Here is an 18,945-nt window from a genome sequence, read left to right as displayed (position 1 = left end):
CGGTCACTCAACCGACTGAGCCACCCAGGCGCCCCCAAACTTTTTGATATTTTTAACAAACTTCCCAAAACTTTACATTCTAAATAAAGTTTTTTGTGACTAAAAAAAAAAGAAAGAAAGAAATGTTGAGTGGGTCACCCAAGATCACATGATGCTAAGAGCCAGGGTCAGGATTCCAACCCCAAGCCTGTGCACTTTTCCTCTCAGCTACTCTCTGTTGCCCTATTTTCTGTTTCCTTATTAAGCCCTGAAGACATTGTTCTCTCTGGGTTCGAACAGAGTCATAGACTCGGAGCCTAGAAAGCATCTTAGAGGTCATCCCGGCTTTCTTCTCCAGGTGGTCCGCCATCCTCCGTTGGCACACCTCACTGACAAGGAGCTTGCTTCCTTCTAAGGGAATCTGTTCCCTTTGTAACCTTGAAATCCCGCTGGAGGGCAGCCTCCTGTCCCTTGCACCTGCCTCTTCCCTCTCCACCCCTCTTTCCTGGGCCTGCCTCAGCCACGGCCTCTCCTCCCCCTTGAGTTTCTTCCCCTTCCAGTGACGTCCCTGCCTGCTACCTGGGTGCCAGTGGCCATCGGGCGTGCCGGGAGCAGACGGGGTGCTGAAGGACCGACTCTGGACTGCCCTCTCTTTAGGTTACCCTGACCACATGGTATTTTCCGAGTTCCGCCGCCGCTTTGACGTCCTGGCACCACACCTGACCAAGAAACATGGGCGCAACTACATCGTGGTGGATGAAAGGCGGGTAGGTCTGGACCCCAGATTCCTCTTCAGACCCCACTCCAAGCGGCTACCTTTCCTCCCCTAGAGAGAGCCAGGCTGGCCCTTGCTCAGGCTCCTGGTTTTGGCCGACCGGGGCCGGGACAGGGGCACATGGCAACCAAGCTGTGGCGGTGGGGAGAGGGCAGCCTGGGGAGTCAGAGAAGAGCACCCCCTCTGGAGGCCGGCGCTCTGGCGAGCTGGTCGTCTAAGAGCCTCCCAGGTGGCAGATTGGAACTAATGTTTTGGGTGTACCATTGGTAGCACCTGGGCCCTTCAGCCTCAACTCCCACATCACAGACTGGTTCCCACAGCAGGAAGCTGTCCAGAGGTGAGGCAAGCATCCCTCTTAGGGAGAAGATTGGTGTGGTAAGGCCTCCTGGGCCAGGGTAAGCCGGAGGCTCCTGGGCCCCTTGTCAGCACAGGGTGGTGAACTCATGGCTGCAGAAAGGGAGGCCTCCCTGCCATTCTGGGCTCTCAGGCTATCACTCCCCAGAGGAGCCCTGCAGACAGCCAGAGGGATCCTTGAGCAGAGGACCCCTCTTTCACTGTGCTCTGGCCTCAGGCTCCCAGCCTGACTCTGAAGGCATCTCAGACCTTACCTTGGCTTCCCTAAGACGGAGAATGGGGCCAAATGAGGCAGAAAGCCCCCGTCCCCTTGCCCCCTGAGTCACAGACCCATATTCACGGAGGCCTCTAAAACTTCTTTCCATCCAGGACTTGCCAGTGTCCTGGGCAAGCTTGCTGTGGATGTAGATGACCCAGCCCCCCTCTGTCTGACCCCTGACCTTTATTCCAGCTTCCCACTCCTGGCTACACCCAGCACCTTGTCATCCCTGGAAACACTTCACTTCAGAAATCTTAAATTCTAACGTGGCCTTCTCTGACCACAGCCCTCTACCTGTGCACCTCACTTCTCTCCTCCTCTCAGGACACTTGCTCTTTGACCCTGTTGAGACCTCTCGCTTCTGGACCCCACTCCATTCCCTTCTAACTTTCCTTCCTTTTCCACTCAGCCTCAATGCCGTGGTCCAGACCTCCCATCACTTGGTCTTCGTCACCCTCAGCTCTCCTGAGCCTCCCATGGCACCCGCCCCCCGCCCATGCCCCCCACACACACACACACAACACACACACACACACTAGGGCCAGCCTCCAGGCATCTGTGCTCCTCCATTTGGGACTTCCAGGAGCTGTGGGAGAAAATTATACAATTGGGTAGACTTGAAGTCCTACAGGTTCCTGGCCTCCAGCCTCAACGGGGCCCTTGACATGGCCCAGCAAGTTTTTCATATGCCCCATCCTTCCCTGGCCCCTATTCTAAGCTCCTTCCCTGCTGTTCCATTCTCCATCTTTCTCCTCAAATCTCCCCCTACCACACCTTCCCACATCATCCGCCCAGCAATTGACCTTGCCTCTAAATGCTAATAAAATTGAGGTTCCAACTTCCTCCTCTGCCTTCTGTACACTTCTCTTCAGGTGCCTCCTTCCTCAGCCCTCCTGTCCGGGTGGGAGAGGTAGCCCTCCCCTCATCCAGTCCCTTCCTTCTGTGCTTTGGAATCCATTCCTGGTGGCTCCCTGGAGGCAGTGGTAATTGTTCTCTCTCTCTCCTGTTCCTTCAGCCTCTCCTTTTTCTGTCCACAGAGAAACATGCTGCAGACACTGTGCTCAGAAAGGAGGCTCCCGTCAACCCTCTCTCACCCCAGACTATTGTCTGTCACTGACCTGCCCCCGTCCCACCGCCATCCATCCCTCCACCCTCAGCTGCCTAGATCCTGGCCCTGACACCCCGGGACTGGTCTCCTATTGCCCCGTGGCCTCCATGTTGCCAGCGCTAATGGGCACTTTTCTGTGCTTCTTGGCCCATGTGACTCTCTTGACAACTCTATTCTTTTGGAAACATTCTCTGCTCTGTTTCTTTGCTGCCACTCCTGGCTTTGCTCTGGTCTCTCTATTCTTTCTTTCTTTGTCCCTCTGAGCTTCCTTTCTTCTACCTCCCCCTTCCTTTAAGACGCTCTCCCTGGACGTCCATGTTTTCTATTCTACAGCCTCTTCCTGGGCAACCTCATTCACACCCATCACTTCAACTACTGTCTACGTATTGACGACTGTCAAATCAATACCTGTAGCCCAGGCCTCTCTCCTGAACTTCAGACATGCATTTCTATCTAGCCGTTTTCTGGACTTCTCTACCTGACCTTATAACACCTCAAACTCAGAGCGTTCAGACCAAACTGATTCGATTCCATCGCCCCCCAAACCTACTCTTGCCCTTCCGTTTCCTACCTTGGAGAATGGCACCATTAACTGTTTAGCTACAGAAGTCAGAAACCTCAGTCGTCTACCCTGCCCTCTCACATGTGGCAAGGCTCTGCCTCCTTGACATCATCTGCATTTCCGCCTCATTCTCTTCCCTGTGGGTCAGGCTCTAGCCTCCCCTCTTATGAATTACTACAGTAACTGCCTAAGGGATCTCCGTCCATTCTCCCACCGTGCGCCAGCGGGATCACTGAAAAATGCAAATCTGATCATGTCCCTCCTTGAGAGAGCCCTCCATGGGTTCTCAAAGCACACAGGCGCCTCACCCTTTGGCTACTGCCCCCCTGTCTAGTTGCACCTTAGCTGCCCTATCCCCTTCACTCCTGCTGTACTCAACTGTCTGGTTTCCTTGGTGCATTCTTGTAGTCTCCAGGCCTTTGCTCATGCCCGTCCCTCTGCCCGAAATGCCTCGACTCCTACTTTGGCTAATTCTTACTTGTAGCTAAAGACTCAACACAAGCAACACCTCCTCCAGGATGCCTTCCATGGTTCCCTTGTCTGACCTAGTGCCTCTCCTCAGCGTACTTCACTAATTCACTTGTTTCACCCCCCAGCAAGACAACTTGTTCCTCTCATAGTCATCTTTACGTCCCCAGAATCCAACACAGTGCCTGACACTGCAGATGCCCACTGAGGGTGCTTGTTGAATAAGTAACAGACTGTCTCAGTGGAGGATGGGAAAGGCTCGTGACTGGGCAGAGTCCTGCGTGGAGACGGGGGTGGTCCCTGGCCTCCCTGACAGGGGCATGTCTCTGCAGGCAGTGGAGGAGCTGCTGGAGTCCCTCGACCTGGAGAAGAGCAGCTGCTGCATGGGCCTGAGCCGGGTGAGTCGTCCCTACAAGAAGGCAGCTGGGCCGTCCCTCTCCGGTCACCCTTGTCCAGACAGCTGGCCCTTCCCGTCTGCCGCAAACTTGACTTTCCCTCCCTCTGAATAACTGGCTTGTTCAGTGCCGTGAACACCCCTGTGATGTCAGGAGGGAGTGGGTTGGAAGGTGGCCCTGAACTTGGCCTGAGTCCTGGTGTGGGGAGTGGGGGAGACAGAAGGGAGGAAAGCCGAACAAAGCGGGAGGGCAGGAGTTGTCCAGGGGACCCTTTGGTGAGTCATCCAGGGCCGCCAGGGTCCCAGAAGAGCAAGCAGGATACAGTGAGGCTGGGCCGGCACCACCTGCCCACAAGCCCGATTCCTCATCTGAATGGAACGTGGCATATAAAAGGCAGGCACGCCCGGTCTGGGTGCCGGTCTGCCGAACTGCTGTCAGGCGAGCGTCCCTCCCGCAGGCAGGAGCCCTGCGCGCCCCTCTGTCCTGAGACTTGACAGGTGGCATCCACGTATGTGCCCCGAGGGCTGTGGTGGGAGGGAGAGCATTTGGGAGCCACGAAGAGGGTTCTGAACCTGTCCACCTGTCAGCAAGGAAGGAGGGAACTCCGGGTCCCAGGGCTTCGTGGGGAGCGTGAAGTGGAAGGAGATGCTCACAGAAAAGGCTTGGTGTTGCTTGTCCGCTCTGTTGTCTCTGTTCTGTATTCTGAGTCACAGTCTCACCCTTCCCTTTCCCGTCCCCTGGCTGTATCTGTGTCTCTGCTGGTTTTCCCTTTTCCTTGGGGCCCTGGCAGTTCCTGCTGGTCTCTTCCTTGGCTTCTGGCTCATCATTTTGTTTCTTTCTTTGTTCTCTGGGTCTTCTGTGGTCCCACTCTTTCTGTGTCATTTTTCTGGTTTAGGTTTCACTGTGTTTAGGTTTCACTCGACCTCTGCCATCCCCAACCATCTGTGAGCCCAGGGGCTGCCAGCTGAGTTTCCTCCCTGGGAAGCCTGCAGTCCAAGGTTTCACTTCAGCCTCTTGGTCTCTTGGGCAGGCTCCTACCCCTCTGGCAGGCAGGACTGCTGCTGGCTGGCATTGGGGTGGCACTTCCTCCAAGGCATGTCTCGGGCAGGAGTGGGCCTGTGCAGGCTGGTCCTCTTCTCGGCTGCCATCTCAGACCCTCTGCTGCATCCCAGGTGCCTGGCCGAGACGGGCCAGCCCCAGGGCACACTCGTGCTCAGAGAGGAATTAGGGGCAAAGCTGGATGTTTGCTCACATCTGATTTGGGGGAGAAATTTCAGGGCTTCTAGGCTGTGGTTGGGCTGGCTGGTGAGCAAAGATTCCATGTGTTGGTCGCATTGCGGCTGAGGAGGCGGTCTCAGTCTGAGCCCAAAGGACCCTGAGGGTTCAGGTAGGGTGTTTGGGGATCTGAGAGTCTCTTGAAATTTGCAAAATTTGTGTGGATGGGTATGTGGGGGAGGAGAGGGCCCCGAGCTTTCACCTAATACTCAAAAGGACTCTTGGGGCGCCTGGGTGGCGCAGTCGGTTAAGTGTCCGACTTCAGCCAGGTCACGATCTCGCGGTCCGTGAGTTCGAGCCCCGCGTCAGGCTCTGGGCTGATGGCTCGGAGCCTGGAGCCTGTTTCCGATTCTGTGTCTCCCTCTCTCTCTGCCCCTGCCCCGTTCATGCTTTGTCTCTCTCTGTCCCAAAAATAAATAAAAAACGTTGAAAAAAAAAAATTTAAAAAAAAAAAAAAAAAAAAAAAGGACTCTTAACCCCACTAATGTACAGCTGCTCAGGAGAGGTCTAAGGTTCCCTGCCCCAGTGCCTAGACCACCCTTTCTCTTCTCATTGTGAGACACTGAGAATGGGGGCCGCTCTCCATCCCGTAACCCGCCACCTCCCTTCTTCGGCCCTAGTCGGACACCCACGTGCGCTGGCCACTAGCCCATGTGTCCACCTCTGGGGGGGCTTGGATATTCCCCACCCCCTGGTGGAGTCTCAGGCTCACACATTGTGGGAAATGAAGGCTCAGGTAGGGCTTGAGGCCCATAGGGATCCCAGGCACTCAGCCCCAGCATGGGATTTGGGGAAACGTTGCAGAGGACCAAGCTGGCTTTCTCCTAGGCCAGCCCCAAGGGACTAAGTTTCTGTGGAGTCGCCAGAGGCAAAGCTTTCTCAGCAGAAAGTGTAGGCCCTCTCCCCACTTCTTCACTGAAGGAGGGGTCTGGGGATATTGGTTCTGAGTGTTTCCTGTGGAGTTCACATCTTCTCTTGGCCCCCAGAAAGGGAATTTTCTGTGTTCTGGGCAAGGTGGAGGTGGGCATATTCCCGGATATCCGTTTGCCCTCTGTGAGGATCCTAGAGTCTTTTTTCACCTATATATTTCCCCCTCTTCTTCTCTTAGCAGGGGAAATTTTACCCAGCCCCAGCTCAGAGCACCAAAGAGTGAGAGGAAATGCTGGATGTAGGGGCGCCCAGCTGGTTGCTCTCACGTCTGCTCTCCAGCCCCCAAACCTGTACAACAGGTCCCTTGATGGGGCCAACCCCCGCCCACCCCACTGGCTTCTTCATGAGATGAAACCTGGGTGTGTGTGTGTGTGTGTGTGTGTGTGTGTGTGTGTGTGTGTGTGTGTGTAGGTGGGATGTTGGCACATGAAAGAGGAGACTGTCTAAAATGAAACTGAGCGGGGAGGGTGCAGGGAGGGTACCCCCTGCCCCTTGCCGCACCCTTTCTCTGCCCACGGCTACTGGACCTTTCTCTTCTCACACACATTCCCCACCATCCACTTCACCTGATCCGAGGTGGCTGGAGCCTGCGGTGGGCCCTGCGGTGGGCTGTGGGCCCAGGGGGCAAGGACAGTGTTGCTGGCAGTCCTGGGGGAAGAAGCCACCGTAGATGTTGCTGAGGGGTGTCCTGTCCCCATTTGACAGTGGCCGCTTCATTTCCTTCTTGTCCCAGATTCCTTCCCTTTGACTTCCCTCTCCTTTTATCTCTCTTTGAAGTTAGATTTCCCACCCTACTCCTCTCCTTCCAAACACCGCCCCAGCCCCCAGCCTGGGCCTCCTCCCTCAGCCATCCTGGGGCCTCTCCTTGCTCCTTCCCTCCTCTCTTGTTCCCTTGGATTTTCAGGTTCTTCCCAGGCCAAGGGCCCCCTCCCCCAGGCCTGCCTGTCTCCTGTGCCAGCTGCCTGTTCCCCTGCTGGGCTGCCCAGAGCCCATCACCCTCCTTCATCCTGCCTGCTTCTCCACAGGTGTTCTTCAGGGCTGGCACGTTGGCTCGGCTGGAGGAGCAGCGGGACGAGCAGACCAGCAGGAACCTAACCCTGTTCCAGGCGGCCTGCAGGGGCTACCTGGCCCGCCAGCACTTCAAGAAGAAAAAGGTCCCACTCCCCGGCCTAGGTGGCAGAGCTGAGTACCTGGGGTGGGGGCGGGGGTTCAAGGGGACATGCCGGCGCAGGAGGCTGGTCTTGGGGCCATGAGTTATTGTTAGCTGGGGGAGAAGAGGCACGGGCCTCCCAGGGCCAGCATGCCGTGGGCCGGGGCGGGGAATGGGCAGCTCCTGGGTCCCAGAGAGTGTGCTGGTATGCCCAGCTCTGGGACTGTGTGGCCTGGTCCTAGGGTAGGGGTGGGGGGCAGGGCTTAGGGGAAGGTGGGCTCTGGATCATAGGCTGCTCCATGAAGATTAAGGAGCTGTGTCAGCGACTCCTTTTCTTATTAGCAAGTCCATAAAACAGCCAGCACCGCCGCCTCTTGTGTTTCAGCAAGATTAGGTTTTATAGCACATCTAGGCCAGGGTGCTGGAAATAATCAGGCAGCAAATAAAGCAGATGAAATTATTCCTAATGACGGCAGAGCGGTTAGTGCCCAGTGCGGTGCTCCCAGCGCCGGGCTCTCTGCCGCCCACTCTCTGAGGGATGGGGAGAGGCTGAGAGCCAGGGGTGGTGGAGGGAGTGTTTGAACGGGGCGGGGGCGGGGGGGGGGGGGTTTCAACCTGGCGCTGTGCTGCCGGTGGTGGTGGGGATCCTGGTTGCGCTTGGGACTGAGGTCCCTGTGGTGCACCACCCCCGCCCCAACTCAGATCCAGGACCTGGCCATCCGCTGTGTGCAGAAGAACATCAAGAAGAACAAAGGGGTGAAGGACTGGCCCTGGTGGAAACTCTTTACCACCGTGCGGCCCCTCATCGAGGTGCAGCTGTCCGAGGAGCAGATCCGGAACAAAGACGTACGTAACAGCCCAGGAAGGGCCAAGCCAATGGGAGAGGACAGGTACATCCGTGTGGGCAAAAGCCTTGCCGGCTTGTCTTGGGCTCCCAAGTCCTCTTTATTTAGTCCAGAGAGCTGGTATCCTTGAACTATGCCCATCAACGGAAGGCATCCCTCTGGGGTGCTGGCTAAGCCGCTGGGTAGCCTCTCGGCATAAAATCGCAGGCATCCTTAGCATCTGGGGAAGGGTCCAGGGATAGGAGCCCCTGGGAGGCAGTGGCTTCCTATTCCCCGTGTCCTGGCCCGAGCTTCACCAGCTCCCTTCACCCCAGGGGTGCTGGTTCCAGGCCCCAGCCTCCCGCAGTGCCTCTGGCTCACTTTGCCCTCTTTACTGCACCCTAGGAGGAGATCCAGCAACTGCGGAACAAGCTTGAGAAGGTGGAGAAGGAGCGGAACGAGCTTCGGCTCAACAGTGACCGGCTGGAAACCCGGGTGAGTGACTCCCAACACCAGGCCGACTGGCCACCTGTGCAGGGTGCCAGGCCTAGGAAGCGCCCCCCCTCCCCCACCCCGCCCAGGGGTTCCAGCTGAGTGAGGCAGGCATTTCAACTGGTGGCCACTCCCTCCCCCCAACCCCAGATCTCAGAGCTGACATCGGAGCTGACTGATGAACGCAACACAGGAGAGTCCGCCTCCCAGCTGCTGGACGCAGAGGCCGCCGAGAGGCTCCGAGCCGAGAAGGAGATGAAGGAGCTACAGGTGAGGGCAGGGCCGGGGTGAAGACAGTCGTGCCAGTGACTACCACGCCCTGGTATCCATCCGCTCCCCCCACTGGGGACAGGTGGCCCGGCACCCCTGTCCACCCTGGGTGAGCACGTGACCGTGGTCTGCGTGGCTCAGGGCCCTGGCTGGTACCGAGTGAGGGAGTGGGACGGCAGCCTCATACGCCTCCCCTCTACAGACCCAGTATGATGCGCTGAAGAAGAAAATGGAAGTGATGGAAATGGAGGTGATGGAGGCCCGTCTCATCCGGGCAGCTGAGATCAACGGGGAGGTGGACGATGATGACGCAGGTGGGTGTGAGCCGAGAGGAGCTCGGCAGTGGCCTGAGTGGCAAGCTTGATACCCACCCCTGGGCAGCTGCGCCCCTGGCCTGGGCCCATCCCCCATCCGTAGAGCTGGTGCAAGGCTCCAGTGAAAGAAATAGACGAGAAGGTAGAGGTGCTGGTGAATGTAGGGGATCATCATGGAGGGTTATGCAGCCATGATCATGACAGTGTCTGAGGGCCATGGTCCGAGGGTCCCCGGGGAGAGGACAGCACACATAGCCACACACCCTCTCTAGTCTTTTCCTGGCTTGTGAGGAAGCTGTCACTCCAGAGACCTTTCTGAGTCCCTCTGGCCGATTCCACCTGCTTCGTGGCCTCTGCCCCTTCTCAGGGACTCTCAGCAGCTTGGTCCTCCCTTGTCTGCCCCCGACCCTGCAGGTGGTGAGTGGCGCCTGAAGTACGAGCGAGCCATGCGGGAGGTGGACTTCACCAAGAAGCGGCTCCAGCAGGAGTTTGAGGACAAGCTGGAGGTGGAGCAGCAGAACAAGAGACAGCTGGAGAGGCGGGTGAGGCTGGCGGAAGGAGGGCGGCCTGTGCCTGGGAGGGCCTTGGGGCCACGCGGAGCCGGCGAGCCCCCAGGGTCCACCTGTTAGCCTCTCGGTGCTGGGGACACCCAAGGGCAAACAATTGTTAGAGAGTGTCTTCGGTTCCCTGGATGTCCCAGACTTCAACCCACATCCCTGGGTCCCTCCCTCCCTCCCTCCCCCGCCTCCTCCTCCTCCCCTTCTCCGCCCATACTTCCCGGCCTCTCGCTGGCAGCTGACCCTGTGCCCCACCTTGGCCCTAGCTCGGAGACCTGCAGGCCGACAGTGACGAGAGCCAGCGGGCTCTGCAGCAGCTCAAGAAGAAGTGCCAGCGGCTAACAGCTGAGCTGCAGGACACCAAGCTGCACCTGGAGGGCCAGCAGGTCCGCAACCACGAGCTGGAGAAGAAGCAGAGGAGGTGGGTGGGTCCCCCGCCCTGGGCACAGAAGACTTCCTAGAGCAACCCCAACAGGGGTCCCTGCCTCCCCCTCCAGGAAGGAGACAAGGAACGAGGGCCTGAATTGGGTCAGGGACCATGCCTGCATGGTCCCTTGTCCTGGAATGTGTCTCACCCCTGACCTCTGAGGAGCACTCAGGCTGCATCCCCACTGGAGGCCCGCTCGGGCCTTCGCTCTTGGACGTGCTCCCCGCAGTGTGTGCCCATCACCCTGCCTGGACCCAGTAGGACGAGCTCACCCAGGACCCGCGCAGAACGCACCCGCGGCCCTGCCCCTTGCCCCCACCCCGCTCCCCATCTCCCGCTTGCCTCAGCCACACAGACACCCTCTCCTGGCTAATGTTGTTAAACCACCGTGCTACTTCCATCTCATTATGGTAATGACACAAAGGAGGGGGGCAGCCCTCACAGGATAAAATCCAATCTAAATTAATTTCCCTGGCTGGGGATGGGAATGGGACGCCTTTATTAGCAACACCGGGGAACCCACACACCCTGGGAGCAGCAGGGTGCCCCAGGGAGCAGGAACAGCGCCTAGTTCCCCTCTGCAGGGGAGGGCCTCTCAGCAGAGGCCCCGGGTGCCTTGGTGAAGGAACAGCATCACACCCATGACCCTGGGGGTGAGCAGGGCAGAGGCGAGTCCTTCCAGTGACCCCGGGGTTACCCTCGGCCTCCTGGGCGTTCTGCTGTCCTCCCAGCTGGGCGCTGCTTGCAGAGAGTGAGGAGAGACGGATCTTACTCCTCCCTCCCAGCACCGCGCCTCTCCGCTTCCCTAGTTCTCTTCTGTACCCTACCCTCCCTTTCCCGTAGAGGCGGGCGCCCTTAGAGAGATGCATCTCCTGAGCACCCCGATGGCAGTGCCAGCCCGGCCTAGTTACTGTCTCCTGCTGCACTCCCTGCTGGGCAACTTATTAGGTTTCATTTCAGCTGCCCGGAGTTTCCTTACTTTTTTTTTTTTTTTTTTTCAATGTGGGGTTGGGTTGGGGGGAGCCATTCAGTTTTCAACAGGAACCTCATTAGCTATTCAGGGAAGGTGTCAAGAGGAATTTCAGCAATTTGCTCCTTATTTAGAGTCACTGGGTGGGAAATAGGAGGCCAGGAGGTAGAGGAGCAAGGAAAGAGGCCTCGACCCTGGCCTGTGTGCCCATCGAAGTGCACTGCCAGCTGGGCACAGTGGGACTGCTGGCTTCCAGCCCGGCGTGGGCTGTCCTGGTGGTGACACGAGTTCTGCTGGGCCTGTCCAGAGGCTGGCACCCAGGGGTGGGGGCCAGAGCCAGCTGCTCATCTAGAGTGGCCAAGATGAACTGTGGAAAGTGAGTGAGATGAGGCAGGACGTCCATTTCTACCTATTTCAGTGCCCACCTGGCCCCTCGTTCTTGGATCTGTTGAAATGGAAAAGGTCAAGACAGCAACTAGGCAGAGTCTATCCACCTCTTCCCTGGAAGCAGTCTGTGGGTCCCTCCTAGGCCCCCCTGGTACAGGGGCTCCTTAGACCGGCACAGTGAAATGCCCCCATCCCAGACCAGGCTGCTCAGCAGGGCGAGGTGGCCTGACCTGTATCCTGGATGTTGCCTCACCCCTGCCCTATCCCCCTGCTTTCGGGCCGTGCAAGGCCGCCTCCGCTTGCATCCTGTCCTATGGTGGCCCTGATTCCTGGCGGCTTCTGGGTGCCGGAGATCCGGACTCTTCCCTGCGCTGGGGGAGCCACCTTGGCCATGCATGTTCCCTCACAGGTTTGACAGCGAGCTGTCGCAGGCGCACGAGGAGGCCCAGCGGGAGAAGCTGCAGCGGGAGAAGCTGCAGCGAGAGAAGGATGCGCTCCTCGCCGAAGCTTTCAGCCTGAAGCAGCAACTGGAGGTGCGTGGGCCACCCGCATCCGTGCCCCATTCCCATCACAGACGCGGGCTGGGCCCCGGCCGGCCTCATCTTCTCTTTTGCTCCAGGAAAAAGACATGGACATTGCGGGGTTCACCCAGAAGGTCGTCTCACTGGAGGCTGAGCTCCAGGACATTTCTTCCCAAGAGTCTAAGGATGAGGCCTCTCTGGCCAAGGTCAAGAAACAGCTCCGGGACCTGGAGGCCAAGGTCAAGGATCAGGAAGAGGAGCTGGATGAGCAGGCGGGGACCATCCAGATGTTGGAGCAGGTGCTACAGGGTTTGGCCGAGGGAGGCACCAGCATCCCCCCTCCCCCACCCCCACCCTCCCGCCACTAACCCAGGGAATAGCTGGAGGAGGAGAAGTTCCCACGTGCAGTCATTCATTCATTCCCTTACTCACAAAATGTGGGGTACGCACCTGATCGGTGCCAGCCACAGTGTGAAAGTAATTAAGCTTTCACGTAGCTCTCCGCAAGAACAAATCTTGATTGAGCTCTAGCGTTCAGGGGTTCAGGATGCACAGCAGCCAGGAGGCCCTGAGCCCACCCAGCCCTCTCCCCAGCCACCGTGTCAGTCCAGGGAGCTAGAGCCCGAAGGCCAAATGGAAGACCTACAGAATTGTCCCCACCTCTGGCAGCCTCCCCTGGGCCTGGGACAGACATCTAGTGAGGGAGTTCGGCTTCTGTGGAGAAGCTGGCTGCCACAGGAGCAAGGCAGGAGCACAGGGGTATTTCTGGCAGAGACCATCCCCACTCCTGAGCCCAGGGAGCACTGCCCGTCAGGGTGTAGCACTGGGGTCAGGAACCTGGTCCCTATTCCCAACCACCTCCAGGCCAAGCTACGTCTAGAGATGGAAATGGAGCGAATGAGACAGACCCATTCCAAGGAGGTGGAAAGTCGGGATGAGGAGGTGGAGGAGGCCCGGCAGTCATGTCAGAAGAAGGTAAGGTAATGGGCACCTACCCTGTCCCGTACAAACCCTGGTTCCCCCATCACTGCTTTAAAGGAAGGGGTTTAAAGTCAGTTGAGCGTACAACTCTTGATTTTGGCTCAGGTCATGATCTCACAGTTCATGGGATTGAGCCCCAAATTGGGCTTTCCACTGACAGTGCAGAGGCTGCTAGGGATTCTCTCTCTCTCTCTCTCTCTCTCTCTCTCTCTCTCTGCTCCTCCCCCACTCATTTGCGCCTGTGCGCACTCTCTCTCTCTCTCAGTAAATAAATAAACATAAAAAAAAAACAAAGTAAGGGGTTTTCTGTTTTCCTACCTTAGCCACACTGTCATCCATTGCCATTCTGGACCCGGAACCTCTGCTGGAGACCCTGGCATTGGCTGGGATGTGTGCTCTCGGGGCCGATAGAGAAGCTCAGTCCTTTGAGGCACGAATGCTCCCTGCTTTCTGTGCCAAGCGACAGCTCACTCTGTACCCCTCTGCAGTCAGCTAGCCTGACCCAGCAGGGCCTGCCCACTCCAGAACGAAGCCTCCCACTCAGAACGAAGTCCCTCCTCTCCCTCCCAGGCTGCTTTGAAACCCTAGGAACCCCAGACTTGGGGTCTGGCCCCTTGAGGTCCTCCATGCTCAGCCTGCCCCACAGTTTTCCCAGGGTAGGGGGATCCAGAAGGGAAGGGGACTGGCTGGAAGCAGACGCTGAAGGGACCGGTGGGCCTCTGTCCCCGGGCCCTGCAGTTGAAGCAAATGGAAGTGCAGCTTGAGGAGGAGTATGAGGACAAGCAGAAGGTGCTTCGAGAGAAGCGGGAACTGGAGAGCAAGCTCGCCGCGCTCAGCGACCAGGTAAGCGTGGCCTGCTGGCGGGGCCCGGCCAACAGCCTGTACCGTCCGGCCTTAGGGAGGCCATCTCAGGGATACAAAGCTGGGAATGGGGAGGGGGACTGGGCTCCGTAAAGCCCACCGTCCTCGCGTGTATAACTGGGGTCATTACCACACACAGCACCCCCAGGCTTTTCTCACTGGCCGGCACGACCCTGGCACTTCCTCTGTTGTTACTTGTTAAGGGGACTCTCAGAATGAGGGCAAGAGTGAACCAGGGGCTTAGGGAAGATAGGAGGAGGCTCTGTGGTGGAACCCAGAGCCCCAGCTTCTGGTGTCCACCCAGGTGAACCAGCGGGACCTGGAGTCAGAGAAGCGGCTCCGGAAAGACTTGAAGCGCACCAAGGCCCTGCTGGCAGATGCCCAGATCATGCTGGACCACCTGAAGAACAACGCACCCAGCAAGAGGGAGATCGCCCAGCTGAAGAACCAGGTATCTTTACAGAGAGGAAGTCGGCAGCTCCAGGGGGCTGGTTCTTTCTCCTGCTCCTGCCCCTCTCAGGGATTCTTGAGTCCTTGAGAAGGAAGGTAACAGGGAAGGGGGAGAAGCCACTTGTAGCAGCCAGACTCCTAGGATCTGTGCCTGCCATACAGCGTGACCGCCAAGCCCCAGGATGGCATGGATGGGTCCCCGTACCCACCCTCCCTGCCACAGCAGATGCCTGTGCATGCACCCCAACATGCCACAGCCCCGGGGTCAAGCGAACAGAGCGCCTGGGCTCCTTCTCCCCTGTGAGCACCCTGTACAGCCCTCCTGCTCCCAGGGAATGGCTGACGTCTCTCCCTGGGGCGGGGGTGGCTCTGTGTCCAGCTGGAGGAGTCAGAGTTCACCTGTGCAGCGGCCGTGAAAGCGCGGAAAGCAATGGAGGTGGAGATCGAAGACCTGCACCTGCAGATTGATGACATCGCCAAAGCCAAGACCGCGGTGAGGGACTGGGGTGTGCGGGCCAGGCTCGGGGGGGTGGCTGAAGCAAAATAGAGCTGTACCTGTGGCTCCGTTCCCCCCAGACGGGGGCCCTGCCCCAGCCCACTCCCTTCACTCCAGGACTTCCTGCAGGGAGAGGGGGCCTCCCCTCCTTTGCCCCTCCCCACTCAGAGCAGAGGCCGGGAGGGGGACGAGGTGGAAGAGGGAGCCAGCAAGGGCCCATCTCCCTGTTTAACCACCTGCCTGTGGGAGCTTGGCCGCAGGCCCCGACACCATAAATAAAGGCAGCTAATGTGGCTGAGGGATGTAAACAGGTGCCTAGAGATTAGCGGAAGCACCGATAAGAGGATGGGATGGCTCCGTTTCCCTCCTCTTCCCCTGGCCAGCCCACTGACAAGCCCAAGCGGCAGCTAATTAGAGCTTTTATTTAATGCTTCCCTTTTAATTCCCTACCTCTCCCATGGCCCATCCATCGGCCGGGAATTCATTACGGGGATGCGGCCACCAGTACCTCCTTGGGCAGGGAAGGGGGCAGCGGGGAGGCTAGGCTGGGCTCTGGGCTCCGCGGCCCCCCAGCTGGTCACCCATCTGCTGAGAGATGCCAATCTCCCGGGCTTGATTTATCCCCGTGACATTTGTGCTCCTCAGCAGTTTTCAGGTGAGTAATTCAAATTCTTTAATTGTGTTAAAAAAGGCTGTTATAAAATTACCATTTTATTTAAATCCGAGTTAATAAATTTCTTGGCGGAGGCTTCCCCAGCTCCCCACAGCCCGGTAACAAGACGGATGGGGCAGAGAAGGAGCCAACGCAGTCATTTTGGTTTGGAATTACAGGCTAATAGATTCATTCATTTCCTGAAGCTGCTGTTGGCAGTCTCCTCCCCTCCCCCCAGGAGTGGACCGGCTGTGGGGGCTGGATGGCCTGGGAGCAGGCCATGGGGGGCGGGGGGTGGGGGGGAGAATGAGAATCCGAGCTAGCAGAGCTTCCCAGAGTCCAGGGGTCCTTGCCTGAGGCCTGAAGGGGGCAGAGTACCTTCAGGTTAGGGCCTAGATTGCTGGTGCCAGGATGATGGGTCATTTGTTCTGGGCAGACCTTTTCTGCCTTCTCATTAGCCTTCAAAGAGCTGCTAGAAAGCAGCTGTCATTTAGCCCAGGGTCTGCCCACGCTGTGAAGACAGCCTTTGTCTCAGCTGCCCGAGCGCCACGGGTCTGGACCAGTGCGTGGACCCGGCCCTGACATCACCCCCTTCCCTTTGGAGGTGGCATGGGGAAGTTCGGATTTGCCACCTGGTGCCGTCGGGCACTCGAGGCCCCATGCCCTCTGATCGGTCTTGCCTCCGTCCAGCTGGAGGAGCAGCTGAGCCGCCTTCAGCGTGAGAAGAATGAGATCCAGAGCCGGCTGGAAGAGGACCAGGAGGACATGAATGAGCTGATGAAGAAGCACAAGGCAGCCGTGGCGCAGGTGCCCCACCACACCCCGCGCCACAGACGCTGGCCCTCTGGTCCTCTTCCTAAGCCCCCCCCCCCCATGCCACTTCTCTTGGGAGTCGCGGGCCTGCACTCTGTGTGCGGTGTGGTGGGCTGGGGTTTGTGTTCATGGGGATCCTGCTTCAGCACTCACTCCTTTCCCAGGCCTCGCGGGACTTGGCACAGATGAATGACCTCCAGGCTCAGCTAGAAGAAGCCAATAAAGAGAAGCAGGAGCTGCAGGAGAAGGTGGGGACTTTCTCCCTTGGTAGAAAGAGGGTGTGGGGTCCCTGTATGTGGGGGCGGACCCCCAAGCCCGTTGGAAAGCAAGCGCTCCTCTCAGTTATTAGTAATCCACGCCGCCGCATCAATGCACGCGAAGGGCTAGGCTTGGAGCCATATCACCACGGTAGACATTTTGGCTTCAGCTGCCTCATTTCACATTTCTATTCCCTCTCTGGTCCTCGGCTTTCTCCTTTCCCTCCAAAGGGCAAAATCTGTGCCAGCATCGGGCCAGGTGGGGAATGCCTCTGGCTCGGGGCCCTGTCCTCCCACCTCCCCAGTGCATCCCTCCCTCCCTCGGCCCTCTGGTCACCATGGTGATCTTGCCCAGGCTCTGCCCCTCCCTTCTGGGCTCAGCTCTTCTCTTCCTGCCCCCACCCCCAGCTACAAGCCCTCCAGAGCCAAGTGGAGTTCCTGGAGCAGTCCATGGTGGACAAGTCCCTGGTGAGCAGGCAGGAAGCTAAGATCCGGGAGCTGGAGACCCGCCTGGAGTTCGAAAGGACCCAAGTGAAGCGTCTGGAGGTGGGTGCACACTTGTCGTGGTCCGTAGCCAGAGCAGGGCAGAGCTGCCCCGGCAGCTGGAGCCACGCATGCTCAGCTGCGCCGGGCAGGCCACGGACGCTCCTCAGAGGCCCCTGCCAAGCTGCCAGGCCAGCTGACGGGGCGGGTGCCTTCCCCCCGCCCCCCCCCCCGCCCGCCCCTCCTGCTCTCTGGGCACCGTGGAGCCAGCCTGCTTTACATTCTGTTTCCGTGCTTGCTTTCTGCCAAGGGACCAGAGCAGCTTAGCTTTTTGTCTTCATATTTTCCTCCACCATGAGCTCCCCCCGCCGGTCCCCTCACTCGCTCTCGCTCTGCTCTCCGGCAGGGTCATAAATATGCAGCGGATGGCGCCACTTCTGTGAGGGCTGAAGTCTGTTCTCTCATCTCACCGCGCTCGCTCTCTCTCTCCCTTCCCTTTTTTATTGCCTTTTTTCCTCACTTCTTCCCACCCTTCTTGTCTCTGCTTTTTCTCCTCTCTCTTTGCTTCTCTCCACGTCTGCCCCCTTCTTTTGCGCTTCTCCTCCCCACCCTCTCCCCACTTCTTCCTCTCTGCCCATCCCATGCCTCCTCTCCCTCTGCTCTTCATCCTTTCCTTCAACCCTCCTCCTGTTCCTGTTCACCCCTCTCCTGCTCTGTCTTGTTATCCCTTCCACCCGTGGCCTCCATACTCCACATCCAGTCCTCTCTGCTCCAGGCTCCGGAAGCCGGCGCGCCCAGCCCCACCCTCCCCAGTAGAGCAGGTGGGAAGAGAGAGGCAGGCAGAATTGTCTCTGGGTGAACACTCCCCTCGCCCTATTTTTAAGTTCTCCTCCTCCCGCTTGAGCTTGTAGACTTGTAGAAGCACCTCCAGGTCTCCATGAGAACTGTGTTCATGGGCGTGCGTGCCAAGGAGCGTCCCTGCCACCTCCCTGGCAGCCCCTCAGCCCGTGAAGCAGGCACCAGGGAAGGGATGGAAACAGGTGACTCTGGAGCTGGCAGTGGGCATTGAGAGGGCATTAGTACCCTTGACCCGGGAAGGGAGTATGGCCGAAGCTCCCAAGATGAGGTCACAATCCTCAGGAGAGCTAGGGAGAGTTAGGGGAGACCCAGTGATGTTCCTCGGCTACACACCACAGCCTCAGCACAGCTGGTAATATCTTGACCCCCATCTTGCATACAGGAAGGGTTAAATAGGTTGCCTAAGGTCACAAAGCTATCAAGGGGCAGGAAAAGCCATTGATCCGGTGGCTCTGGGGCAGATCTGTATACTTGTCTCCTTTCCTTGTCGACCTCAGTCCCTTTCCTCGGCTCTGTTTCCCTTCTGCTCAGAAAAGCAGTCTTGTAGTTTAGACACACAGAATGTTAAACACAAATGGCCCTTAGAAATCATATAGTCTAGGGGCACCTGGGTGGCTCAGTCAGTTAAGCGTCCAGCTTCGGCTCAGGTCATGATCTCATAGTTCTTGGGTTCGAGCCCCGCGTCGGGCTCTGTGCTGACAGCTCAGAGCCTGGAGCCTGCTTCGGATTCTGTGTCTCCCTCTCTTCTGCCCCTCCCCCACTCATGCTTGCCCGTGCTCGCTCGCTCTCTCTCTCTCTCTCTCTCTCTCAAAAACAAATAAAAGTTAGAAATCATATGGTCTAGTGCTGTTATTTTAGAGACACAGAGGCTGGGGGGCCTGGGGTGGAGACCCCATGGCCAGTCCGCAGTAGAACCAGAAGCAGGTCCTTCCCTCATGCTCTGCCGCAACCTCCAGGTCATTTCTTGCGCAACGTCCTATGGCCCGGGAGGGAACAATGTATTCAGTTTCTGGAGGAACAGAGATTCATCAGGCTTAGAGGGATGGCTTTGTGCTTAGAATCTGATGACTGTTTAGT

The 18,945-nt window shown here is 58.1% G+C and overlaps 1 protein-coding gene across 18 annotated transcripts in view; it reads left to right on the top strand.

Moving 5' to 3' along the window:
• MYO18A (myosin XVIIIA) overlaps positions 1–18,945 on the top strand; it is a 103,251-nt gene that overhangs the window by 69,543 nt on the left and 14,763 nt on the right. For all 18 annotated transcript variants that reach the window (XM_058704148.1, XM_058704146.1, XM_058704145.1 and 15 more), the window contains 18 exons: positions 637–746; positions 3,838–3,903; positions 7,131–7,259; positions 7,958–8,101; positions 8,485–8,574; positions 8,722–8,841; positions 9,044–9,155; positions 9,570–9,697; positions 9,979–10,133; positions 11,906–12,029; positions 12,116–12,316; positions 12,882–12,992; positions 13,737–13,841; positions 14,164–14,310; positions 14,689–14,802; positions 16,148–16,264; positions 16,435–16,518; positions 16,936–17,073. In XM_058704148.1, the coding sequence (XP_058560131.1) occupies positions 637–746; positions 3,838–3,903; positions 7,131–7,259; positions 7,958–8,101; positions 8,485–8,574; positions 8,722–8,841; positions 9,044–9,155; positions 9,570–9,697; positions 9,979–10,133; positions 11,906–12,029; positions 12,116–12,316; positions 12,882–12,992; positions 13,737–13,841; positions 14,164–14,310; positions 14,689–14,802; positions 16,148–16,264; positions 16,435–16,518; positions 16,936–17,073 (2,195 nt within the window). The remainder of the gene's footprint in view (positions 1–636; positions 747–3,837; positions 3,904–7,130; positions 7,260–7,957; positions 8,102–8,484; positions 8,575–8,721; positions 8,842–9,043; positions 9,156–9,569; positions 9,698–9,978; positions 10,134–11,905; positions 12,030–12,115; positions 12,317–12,881; positions 12,993–13,736; positions 13,842–14,163; positions 14,311–14,688; positions 14,803–16,147; positions 16,265–16,434; positions 16,519–16,935; positions 17,074–18,945) is intronic.

The sequence above is a fragment of the Neofelis nebulosa genome, chromosome 16 (genome assembly GCF_028018385.1).
Source record: "Neofelis nebulosa isolate mNeoNeb1 chromosome 16, mNeoNeb1.pri, whole genome shotgun sequence".
Classification (NCBI taxonomy): domain Eukaryota; kingdom Metazoa; phylum Chordata; class Mammalia; order Carnivora; family Felidae; genus Neofelis; species Neofelis nebulosa.
Note: the sequence above shows the minus strand (reverse complement) of the source record. Positions and strands in the feature narration are given on the sequence as shown.